At 41.5% G+C, this 12,355-nt stretch overlaps 1 protein-coding gene across 1 annotated transcript; it reads right to left on the bottom strand.

The window, feature by feature from the left end:
* Positions 1-1,078: 1,078 nt before the first annotated feature.
* TSEN2 (tRNA splicing endonuclease subunit 2) lies at positions 1,079-9,126 on the bottom strand (the record flags this gene model as incomplete). Its single annotated transcript, XM_079540555.1, has 11 exons — positions 1,079-1,138; positions 1,691-1,780; positions 2,374-2,485; positions 3,242-3,278; positions 4,322-4,460; positions 5,070-5,120; positions 5,468-5,545; positions 5,657-6,188; positions 7,748-7,784; positions 8,492-8,573; positions 8,953-9,126. 11 exons carry the CDS (start codon positions 9,124-9,126, stop codon positions 1,079-1,081), a joined length of 1,392 nt encoding a protein of 463 aa, XP_079396681.1.
* Between the last annotated feature and the right edge of the window lie 3,229 nt (positions 9,127-12,355).

Raw genomic sequence — 12,355 nt, 5'->3', positions numbered from 1 at the left:
ATACAGCATTTATAACATAAATCCAGTCTCATTGTCAGGTACATTTCTTTTCCAGTCCCTTCTTTATGTTTTACATGTTATCCCTCAAACCAAGACAGACCCATAACATTAAAGGATAGTCATACAGCATCCTATCTGTAATGAACAGCAGACTCATCTGGATCCATCACAGAGAGAAAAATATAAAAGCAATTTATGTTTAAAAGAAATAGAAAGATGCTCCAACAGTACTTCTACCTACTGTACATTACAGAGAAGTGTATGCTGAGGACAAAGTTTTACTGTTCATAATTCTACACACTTATTTACATATATTCTAGCTTAAGAAAACATGTTTATCTTCCCTTCTACTAGCTTCTGCAAAGTAAATGTAGACCTGAACTAGATTTAAGTCCTGTTTCCTCAACTATAGAGAAACAATCAAACCACTGTGGTTTTCCATATCTAGTTTATAATTTTGTAAACACAAACTGCAAATACTACACCCCCATCTTATTTCACTTCTTGCTAAATTCCTAGTTCCTTTAAAAGCATATTCAGAAACACAAGACAGAGACAACCAGTTTGAAATGCTCAATTCTGCTGCTGCTAAGAGCCCCCCGTCCAGAAACCTTCAAGCAACTCAGAGTTCTTTAGCTAAGATTTAGCTTACAAAAATAAATCACAGCATGCTATTTCTGAGTATATCAGAATTCATACCTCATTTTAAGTTTTGAATTTCAACTATTGAAATATAAATACATGGCAAAGTATCAGTGTCCTGGTAGAACTATCTGCTATAAAGTACTTGTTGTAATAGTACTAAAGCATGAAACAGTCATCTCCAGTTACAAGTACAGCACTGTGCCACATACAGTCGACACACATGCAGATGTTCAGCTTGAAAAAGCAATCACTCTCTTGACATTTCCACTGTACATCTTTCTCTGTAAATGACAGGATATGCTTGGATTTTAGTCAGCATTTATACATACCAACTGAAAATGCTGATAGAAACTGATGATGAGCCATTGTCTGAGGGATCAGGTGAAAAAAACAAAATGTTTATAAAAAGGATTAGATTCTTCCTCTAATTCGATTAAAGATCATCTTGCTCACTGCGCTCACGGGAAGACACCCAACGAGTTACAATCAGTTCCTGAAATAAAAAAATAGCAACTATTATGGAAGTGAAAAGATGTAAACAATCTCCATGAGATGGTCTTAAGCATTTAGCAGACCGACTTACATGATGCAATCCCAGCAAACGGATGACTATAGACATTCCTGAAGTAAGCTGGCCTCTTGGGTGTTTGGCCACCCTGCCCACAACAGAGGGGTGGTACTCAATGATCAAGGTCCCTACTGACCCCAGTCATGATTCTATGTTTTTCTTCCTTTGTTTTTGAACACCCATAAACCATACACTCTCCATAATTATCTGCCTTTTTTCCCCCATGAAAATGTTTCGCAGTAGCAGCAACATTCAAATTTGGATCAGAAAACCTAAAGTGTTTAAAGAGGATGTAAAGCACTTCTCGTATCTTAGGGCACAAATAAATCTAGCTATTTTATTGCAGCCATGCATGTAAAAACAAAAGCCGGCTGAAAAGCAAGCAACAATTCAAGAGGGTTCTTTTACAGTAGGTTGTTATGTGTCCAGCTGCCCCAAGGCAAAATTAACAGACAAAGGAAAGAAACTATTACTCACCTGGACCTTAATTCTTTTCAAACACTCTGGCGTGGCCATCTCTTCTTCAGTCATATCAGATGGTTTAATCAAATAGCATAACATAAGTTCCTGTTGGCAAGCAGAAAATAATATACTAATTTCAACTCATTTCTTTCTATACAGGTTATAGATTAATTAGAGATGTAGATACTAAGTTTCCTAGAAGATGTCTTCTGCAAATCAAATTGGAGAAGAGCCGTATAACCTGCATGTCTCATTTCCCTTATCAAAGCAGAATCCTGTGTTGGATTAAGCTGTAATCATAACAACTGAGCAGCATGATTATGAAAATAACATTATGTATGACACTATCACAGAAAAAGTTTTCAGAAACTTTCAATTCTACAGTTGAAAACGAAATCCTGATACGCAGAGAGGGATTTAAAGACAGAACTGGTATCTGGGAAAGCAGTGTCCTTTGTGTCTTTCTACAGTTCTTCACACAAGTTCCTGCAGAGGAGAGAATTTAATAAACTTCTTCCAGATGTCCTGTGGATATTGACTAATGAAACTTGTTTGCCCGCCAGCAGCTCCATGTGTTCTTCTGCACACTTGAAGCAGAATTCCCTTTCCAGCCTCATGCCCGACTCCAAATATTTTGGAAGTAAACTGTGTATTTATCATTTCAAAGCTATTTTAAAATGAGTAGCTCACACCATTACCTTAGAAGCATTTACAGTTGTTCTGTTCAAACCAGACAAGGACATCCAGCTCAGCGGTCTGCGAAGAGAACCTTCAAAATTGCCATCAACCAATTCAGCAATGACAGAGTAACTGGAAAACAAAGGAGATGGGACAATTCACAGAAAGAAAATTGTTTTAAGAAGATTATATAGCTTAAGAATTTGAGCCAAAAAAATCTGTGTTAAACAATAGGCCAGCATGCAGGAAGCAAGCTAAGAAACTTAAGTCTCTTCCCATTAGGCAAGAGGAGAAAAGATCAAACTGCTAGCAGGCTGACTGGCATTTTCCCTCCTACCCTTCTGCTGGCGTTTGGAGTTGTTCTTTTGTGGATGCCAAGCTGATATTTAAAAACAATTTACTATTTAGGTGTTAAACACGACTAGCTAAGGAATAAAGATCATTATCATGATTAATCATTAACCTGCAGCAGGGGGTTTGAAACTAGATGATCTCTGAGGTCCTTTTCAACCCAGGCCATCCTATGATTCTATGATCATCCCTTAAGAATCATGTGTTTTTCCTTCCAAATTACGTAAGTTATCCATACTACATACTTTCAAAACTCAGCATTACTAAATGATGTCTCCAACTGCATTCATCATGACTGCTAAATATGCTCATTTCCAATTTTAATTTGTAATATTTTATTACTGTCACAAGAACACAATAAAACCGTGTTACTTAGTACCTCTGTTAAAAGAGGCACTTTTATATTCCCATATGAACACATCTGACAAAGTATTTTGGGTTAGGAGTATGTGCTTAACCAGTGAAGACGCTAAATTAGCGTGAGAGAAATTTTCTAATTTGAAATTAAGAAGATAGCCAAAAACATAAGCTTCAAACCTTGCGTGATAGAAGGGAGGGCCCTTCCGATACAGCACTGAAAAGGAAGAGAAACACCTGAGTCAGATGATCACAGTTACTGCCTGAGTTTAACTTCTGGGCCTATAAATACTTACATATGCTTCATAAATTTTAATTACACTAGACAAAACTTCAACACTTCTGAATTTCGCTCAGAATTAAATTGTCCCAGTAAGTGAAGAAGGGGAATAGAAAGACAATTAATATGGGAGCAGCAGGACCAAGGAAATGGCAGGTAAAAATGTAGAAGAGCCAAAAGAATTTAGTAATTGCCATGGGGAAAAAGAGCTTGGAATTTTTCTGTAACAGATTCATGCTTTTAATACCATATGTGCAACACAAGTAGAGCTGCTGGAATACAAGGGGAAGGTCACAGTAAGACTGAATTCCTGTTTGAAGCAATCACCTTCCACAAGTTTTAGGGAGGCCAAAGGCACAAGTTTTTAAATACTGCCACAGTCCCATCTGTAGACGTGCTGAAAGTTCTCTCTCTGTGCTCATATTTCCTACTTCACCTCTGTCATGAGTTTGCAAGAGATTACTTTAACTAGAACATACAGCTGGCTATTGGGCAAAAAAAGAGCAGCACCTCATTCCAGCAGCAATCATTTTTTGCACGTTATCCATTAAAGGCAACAACATTAGTAGCATCAATTTGATAAAGCTACAGCACAAGAACAAGAATCTAGAGGGCAGGGCTGAATCTTTACTAGCCTTAAACTAATCCACATCACTGGCACAAGATGAGGAGTGATATGCTGAACAACAAACTCAGGCCAAATGAGTGATGAACAATCTAATATCTAATGAATAAATCAGGTGATCAATATCAGAACCTTACTATTTGTATACAGTTCATAGAAAATACCTTTGTTCACACACATCTTCCTGTAACAACAGGCATAACTGGACTGCTTATGCCAATGTGAGCTGAATGTAGTCCTTGAATTACTTAGCAAGGGATTACGGACACTTCTAATTACTTCTGTATGACAAAAAAATTCTACCATTAGCAAACAAGCAATCGCAAGAGACTCTGTTTTGAAGAAAGCTACTCACAGAGATCAGTTCCATACTTCAGTCCAACCTTGGGGACCCAGCCCTTGCTGCGGAAGTAATGATACGCCATGTAAGTAGTTTTAAAACTAGGCTTCACTTCGCTGAAAATTTCCCATAGCTTCAAAATAGTTAAGGGCTCCTAAAAGTCACAGATGAAGGCATTAACATGATTACATTCATATTACAGCACATGCAGAATACTGTGTGTAGCACAGAGTAAAAGCAAAACGTCAGACATCACAGTCCCAACATGATGAAAATGAACTTCAGAGAACAGAATGCAAAAACCCTAAATGTAGGAGAAAATGGTAGCTTCCATTTGTTTTTTTTAATCATTTCACAATCAGTCCCATAAGTTTCTTGTATAAAAAGAACTCTGATAAATAGAACCGTAGGAAGATAAAAGAGCAATCTTTATATATGATTATGCAAATATATAAGTATTATCATATTCTTCCTAAGCTGCCCTCCCCACATTCATTACCTAAGCTGCAACAAACAACCTTCCTCTACAGGAAGATCCTGCTTGCCTATATTTTGGCAGCTGTATTTGCCATGATAAACAAAACTTTCAGACTAATATGTTATAAGCAGAAATACTACTACTTGTTAGGAAAAACTTCCCAATTATTCTGCTTGGTATTCCCTCCTTTGGGATTAAGAGCATACAATGCTGGTAATATTTGGCAAAAAATTCATATCAAAACAGACCCAAATGAATGGTATCCCCATCAATCCAATCTCTTACCTCACCATAATAAACAGTTAAGCATCCCAGAGCATACACCAAGAAAAAAGCCTGAAAAACCAAAAAGAATACTTTTAACTGATGTCTACACTCTTCTAGGAGGTCATATTCCAGGCAAGAACAAAGGCTCACATTCATTTTATACAGAAATCAAGACAGACAAGTTGCTTGTGAGGTTCTTCTGAAGTTTCTATTTATGACCTTCACATTCCAATAGATAGAGTACCACAAAAATCATGCACGTGCTGTTGACTCCTGAAGGCACTGCATTAAAGCTGTGGACCATATTAAAACTGCAAATATATTTAGCAGGAGCACAACGGGGTTTACATAAATGAAGAAGGGAGAATCCTATATTTCAGAGACAAATATTAATATTTGCTCTATTCAAAACGTACCTCTTCCAAGCTGAGTTGTAAATATTCAAAAATCCTAAATGGATTTCTTCTGCAGACTAGTTTTTCCTTCTTGACAAACTACAACGAAAATTTACTACATTAAGATGTTAAACTGGAAAAAATACCAAATTCTTAAGCTTGCAATGATTATAGCCATTAAAAAAAAAAAAAAAAAAGAATGAGCCTTACATTTTCTTGCTCATGAGCAGAGCCCTCTTCAGGACATAAGCTACCTTCCTCTTCCTCTTGCACAAGCACATATTCTGGAGCACGTTCTCCTGACTTGGCCATGTTGCTCGATTCTCGCTCGGGGCCCCCTTTAGCCTTGTAGCCACGATGCACATGAGAACCATGCTTCTGGCAGGACGCTTGGGCTGCCTCTTTCACAACAGCAGGCTCCTGTTCCCCAGAGCCAAGAGCCACCACGGGATCAGAAGCGAGATCTCCTTCTGCACAGGCTTTCTGGCAGACCTCCTTCTGAGGCTCAGGACTCGAAGTCGCCGTGTTTTCGGTATCTACAGCAGACTGCCTGGAAAGTTCTGCATTTTCTGTGTTTGGGCCCATCGTGTCACAGCCATCACCAGTTTGCTCAGCTCCACCCTTTTCCAAAAATGGAAATTCAAGAGGCCTAGTGTAATTCTCAAGAATTTTGGTCACGGAGCAGCTATCAAATCCTTGCTCTTGCAAAGCACTTTTAGCCCACTGAACACGCTGCTGGTACCTAGAGAACAAGTGAAATAAATGAGAAGTTCCAGGGCTTTTTTCCCCCTAATTAACACCTTAAAAACACACATGTAATTTCTGTGGTAACACTACAGAATGCTGTGCAAGAACCACACCTTGAGGACTGCTGTGATGCAGTTTGAAGGAGCAGGAGCTTGGCGGAAAAAAAACCAACATTCTCACATGGAAGCCTTAAGTCTGAGTTCTCTGCAAGAAGATCTCTGTATCAGAGTTTCCACGATTAAACATTGTAAGCAGGACTCAGTATACAGAGTTCTCACAGACATCATCTATTACACAGCCCACTACTGAGAACAGTTATCTTCAACTTATTTTAATTACCTTTGAAACAACAACAGAGTAGAAACGTGAAAATCTTAAGGAGAAACTGCCTTGAGTTTTAACCAACAACCCCCCACCTCCGAGGACCAACAGTGATACAAGCAGAGAGTTACTAGCTGAGAGCTGTGAATATTTCTCCTAACATCTTTCAGTGAGTTACAATAATCCCAGCTGTTAGCTTGTAGCTCTCACTGGAGATAATGTTAATAGCCAGTTTAAGGCAATCATCCTTCTGTGAAAGTTTCAAGTAGCTGAGTACAGTCGTTCTTAATCAAAGCAGGGCAATTCCAATACTGTATTTGTTATTTCTCAAAACTTTTGCAAAGTCAGAGATCAGGTAATGTAGAACAGCAAAAGCAAATAATTGTGAATTCGGAGTGTCAACAAGAAACAAATCCCCTCTGAAATCTAACAAAGCTATGTAATTCAGTGCTGTACTTTGTGTTACAATAAAGATTCCTCTGTGTTCTATGTGGATTTGGAGTTACAGACCTCTGCTGACACAGATCACCCCATCCACCTGCACCAACACCACAACACTTCTAACGCCCATCTGCCTTTACACATTCAGTGCCACACAGCAGTGTTTCTGCAAGCAGTAGCAATGCCACTACTGTCTGCCTTACCTAAAGTTGAGGGCCCAAGAAGCCAAACTTTTAAATGTAAGTAATTTTTTTCTACTGTCACCGTAGAATGAAAGCAAACACAGCAGCTAACATGCCCACTCTATGGTTAGGTCATACGCTATTTAAGTGGAACTAAATAAATGTGATCCAACACCCTATTTTGTTAAATGCACAAACTAGCAATATTAAGAGAGAATATAGAAAAAAGTAAATTTTTATGCTACATAAACGCCCAAGAGCTTCTTCAGCCTTAATTCAATAAGCAAATAGGAAGGTTTTACAATATTCTGCCCCAGAAACCTCTCACTCCTTCTCAGCTGAGGAACAAGATCATTATGCTTGACAATATGAATTCATTACCCACACTTAATCTTGACTTTTATTCAGCAGTTAATACAGGTAACCTTACATCAGAAACCATGCTAAGTATCACCTAATCTATTTCCAGTTTTCTGAATGCAATTTATAAGTGAAATAAAAAGAAACAGAAGTCACCAGCACTTACACAGCCCTGAAAACAAGTAAGATAAAATATGAACTAAATTCTCCTGCCTTCTAAAAAAGAATAAAGTAACATAAGCTGACTTACTTTTTTGATGTGATTATAGGCATATTTAGGTTGGCACCTGTTATTAAGAGAAAATCACACACTGTATCATCAACATAAACATTTCATGAGATTTTAATCACTGAGATAATTACTCATGTTTTCAATAATCCATGCCATTTTGGTCCCACTTGCATTGGTTAAGGACATGGGAGAACTAGAACTGGCACAGAGGTAACCAGAGGTAAAGCAGCCAGCAGAAGATCAGCTAAACACACTGCTTTCCTCCAGCCTTTACAGAGACAGTTACATAAGGAGACTGCCAAATCCAGCGATGCCGATGGGATTTAGTCGTTGTGAAAAATATGGATAAAGCGTGACAGCCTCCCCTTAATGAACCAAGAGCACACCAGATGTAACTAGCCATTAGTAGATAAAAAAAATCCACTTATCCTTGCCTCATGATATCATGAATGGTAAGAACTGGGGTTTACAGCCAAGAAAAGCCTGACAGTTATAGGCAGAAAAGTCCAAGGATGACACCTTCACTTAGCAGAGCTCTTGAACAACAACTCGGTGGAGCCTAGCAGGACATATGGAGGGATAACTAACACTTGGTTTTCCAAGGAGTCTCATAGCGGGCATTATCAGAGGCAAGATATGGAAACAGGTTGACTCAAAGTAGCACAACAGACTACTTTGTGTGTGACTTAGACATATATTCATTGAGTGATATCAAAAGTGTTATTAGAACGGTGAAAAGAAGTACAAATGGGCACAGCTTACCTTGCCATTTGGAAACCAGTGAAGGATCAGAAATGCTGTACATTGGTCGACTTCTTGAAAGAATGCCTTTTCCAAAATAGCCCTTCAAAGAAAAAGGAAAAATCTTCATTTTAATCAGCAGATGGAAGAAAACTTACTTCCAAACTACAAAATGTTTACTGCCTTTGCCTGCTGACAAAAATAACTGAAATCCTGCAGCTTTTAATCTTAGCCCAAAGCTGGTTGTTTAACTTCTGGTAACTAATTTAACGTTCACGCTTGAAAATTCAATTAAGGGAATGTTGAGTCTTTTTCCTCAGTTTTAAATATTCGTCAGACAACTCCTCTGAAAGTAGAGGCAGAAGAAGCACCTGTGTATTCACACTGCTACCACGCATAAGGAAAACAGGGACACAGCAACTGCACAAGAATGGGGATGGAGAGGTCAATAAAGGCCTGCCACACGGCAGGGCGGGCAGCACCTCGTTGTACAGCCGCTCCACGTCCTCGGGGCTCCTCACCACGACGCTGTTGTTGACCATGTCAGCCCGGCACATCCTGAAATCCCCCCCGCCGGCACCCACAGGGAAAGGCGCCTGGTAGCACTCAAATACCCTTCTTTTCCTTCTCGGGGGACGGAAAGCGGCTTCGGCCATCTCCCTACAGCACCGCCTCCTGCTAAAAAGCGGAAACGAGACGTGCTCAGCGCTCCTTCACGTTCACACACGTCCGTCCCCCAGCCGGGACCCACCAACCCCGCCCGGCACCGCGCGTTTCGAATAGCACGAGGCGCAGAACGAGCGCACCTACAGCACGCGGCTGCCCGAGCGCGAACTACTTTCGGACACAACCAGGACGAGCTCCCGGGAGCGAGCCCGGATTGACGGCCACCCTTCAGCGGAGCCGCTCACACGCGCCACGCCGCGCCGCGCCCGGGGAGCGGCCGTCAGTCACGCACCCTTGGTGACCACTCACGCGGCACCGCCCCGCCCGGCGCCGGCGGTCCCGCCCGGGGTGAGGTGTTGTGAACCGGGCAGAGAGCGGAACGCCGAGTCCCGGCCCCGCGGCCAGCACCCCTCGGAGCGACCGCGCACACCCGGCCCCGCCGCAGCAGCAACAGCAACAGCAGCACCGCGACGCTCCGCCTCCAGGCAGCCGCGCCTGCGCGCGAGCGGTGGTGGCGGCCGCGCGGCCCAGTGCAGCTCGCGGCGCTTATGGGCGCGGGAGGGCGCTGTGCGCCCTGAGGCGGCGGAGGCTTCCAGGCGGCGCGGGGCGGGGCGGGGCGGGGCGGGGCTGTGCGCGGCTGTGCGCGGCTGTGCGCGGCTGTGCGCGGCTGTGCGCGGCTGTGCGCGGCTGTGCGCGGCTGTGCGCGGCTGTGCGCGGCTGTGCGCGCCTTGACGCTGCGGCGCTGCCCGCGGAGCGAGATGATGCGGCGTTCTGTGTTCTGAAATGAGCGATGAGCTTCGTAATGAGGGACGTTAGATAGATGGGAGGCTGATACAGCGGTGGGAGGTGAGGATCCCTCTCAGCTGGCAGCAGTTCTTGGCTCTGTGACGCGGCCGTGGCTGACTCGGAGCTGCTCGGGATAACGCGGTGCTTCTGGCAGCAGTCGCTGAGATCTGCAGCTCATTGCCAGAAGGAAATGGCAGCGTAATTAACAAAAAGGACCTGAATAAAATGCAGAGCACGTCAGTGTGTCTTTGTGTTTCCAGTGGACTCATTACTAGTTTAGGCCACGCTCCACAAACTCATAATCACACACGCACCTACAGTGCAGCTGCTCCTCGCTCCGAGGTGCAGTGAGGGATCAAAGGAGGGACATCTGTCGTGGAAGGCACCCAGCAGAAAGTCCCATCGGTAAACGTGCTGATGACAAGACGCAAAAACACATTGCTGCTATGAGCTAATTCATTTATCCCCATTTAAAAGACACGGGAAAAGGAGTGTAGGTTATAAGACCACATAGGAGACATAGAGCTAAATGCGAGAAATGTAAACGAGCGTTTCTTTTGCTACCATGGAAGTACCTGTGTGTTAAAACATCAAAATAAGCAAGTATCAGAAATGGCACTTGGCTTCAGAATTCCCGATACCTGTCAAATCAAGTTGAGTTCAAATGAAATTAGAGTTTATCTAGGACAGATAAACCTGTATGCCCCCACTGTGCAGACACAGTACTACAAGATGCACGTTACAACGAGCAGCAGACAAAACAGCAGCAAGCCATGGGTCAGCTGCTTTCTACCACATCTCATTATCTTCATACAGCCTTGAAAGGAAACCACAGCACACACCATTCAGTCAGTTCACTGCATCACACTCATTTCATCAAGGGAATATGCAGTGAATATCTGTTCCCATTTATTTTTCTGATTATAAGTCTAGATTGTTCTTCAACCAGAAGAATTGCTATCTGAAGGACAAGATCACTTTAAGATGAGTCATTACAGTACTTGTATATATTATTTTAGAATATCAGCAGTTGTACAGACACTTTTGCAGATGTCTGGATTTCCCTTTTTATGATGAGACAGCAAATGACACAGCAGCAGTAAGATGACTGGGCAGAACCTCTGGAAAGCAGATGCTGAGGATTATAGAGAATCACGAGTTGGAAATCAGTCAGAATGTGAAAAAGGGTATCATACTGGTGTTTACATGCAGGAGGCCATACCCAAGGCATGAAGTAGATGAGCATTTCTTTTACTAAGAACCTGAACTGAAGAGTGTCCAATTACAAGAACAGGTCATGATAAATGTAGAGCAATTGGACAGAGTCAAGAAGAGACTGACAAGAGTGACATGAGGAAAGACTCAGTCTAGAAAATGTAAAATGAACAAAATAGGCCATTACAGAGAGGGAGATGCTTTTGTTTTATTTCCATGAGTGGAAATTTTAACAGCACACTAGATAAATATTTTTCAGACGCAGCTAAAGTTTGATCCTGACTTGAGACAAGGGACTGCAATGAAAGGACCAAAGATGACTTTTGTGGCAGTTCTCAGTGTTTATCCTTTCTGTTTTTCTGATCTCTGCAGTGCCATGGAAACTGCAATACCCTGTACTGCCCTACAGAGGCTGAAAGCCTTTTGTTAAATCATCTCGCAGACTTCCATTTCTGTTATGCGATCTTTTGGTTTAGTAATGTCTTCATGCGAATAGACTGTTTCATGTTGTGCGTGGGTGATTCATTGCTTCTGATGCAGGGCACTCCATTACTTACTACTTCTTGATACTGAGCTTAATTATCCTGTTGACTTTATCAATTAAGGTCCAAATTGATGCCAGCTTTCTGAGAAGTCATGCTGCAAGTTTGCTGGAATCATTAGATGAAGTAAATTCCATGTATGCAACGAGAATTCATATTTACTAATATTTAAAATATGGTATTAATTTTCATGCTATGGAGACTCTACTGCCAATAAAACTAAGTTCCATATGCAGGAAAGTGCTGGAGAGTTATGCTAACAAAAGGGGTTGTTTTTGGGGTGTCTGGAGACTTTTGGAAGGAGTTAGGAAGTTAGTTCCCAGTCCCACCTCAGCCAAAACAGGTGAGGTTTCTTTTTCAATACGTAATTTACAATCTTAAGCTTATTAGAAGAAATAGAAATATCAGCCTGTAAGACTATTTGCCCATGTAGCATTTTCTTGTGTTTTCTCAAGGAAGTTAGTAATAAAATTGTAAAAGAATGACATATTCTAGTAATGTCTGTAGACAATTTTGGATTCCATACGAAACAAAAAACAGTTTTGCATAAAATCTCACAAAAAATAAGTCATAATTTGTCATTAGATTCATTTCTCTTTCTGGTTTCAACAAGATGTTCCTGCAAAATTTTCTTAGCTCATGCTGGTTGTAGTCAAGAGAAATGTTTTGACATGTG

This window comes from Tetrao urogallus, assembly GCF_951394365.1.
Source record: "Tetrao urogallus genome assembly, chromosome: 10".
Taxonomy (NCBI): Eukaryota; Metazoa; Chordata; class Aves; order Galliformes; family Phasianidae; genus Tetrao; species Tetrao urogallus.
Note: the sequence above shows the minus strand (reverse complement) of the source record. Positions and strands in the feature narration are given on the sequence as shown.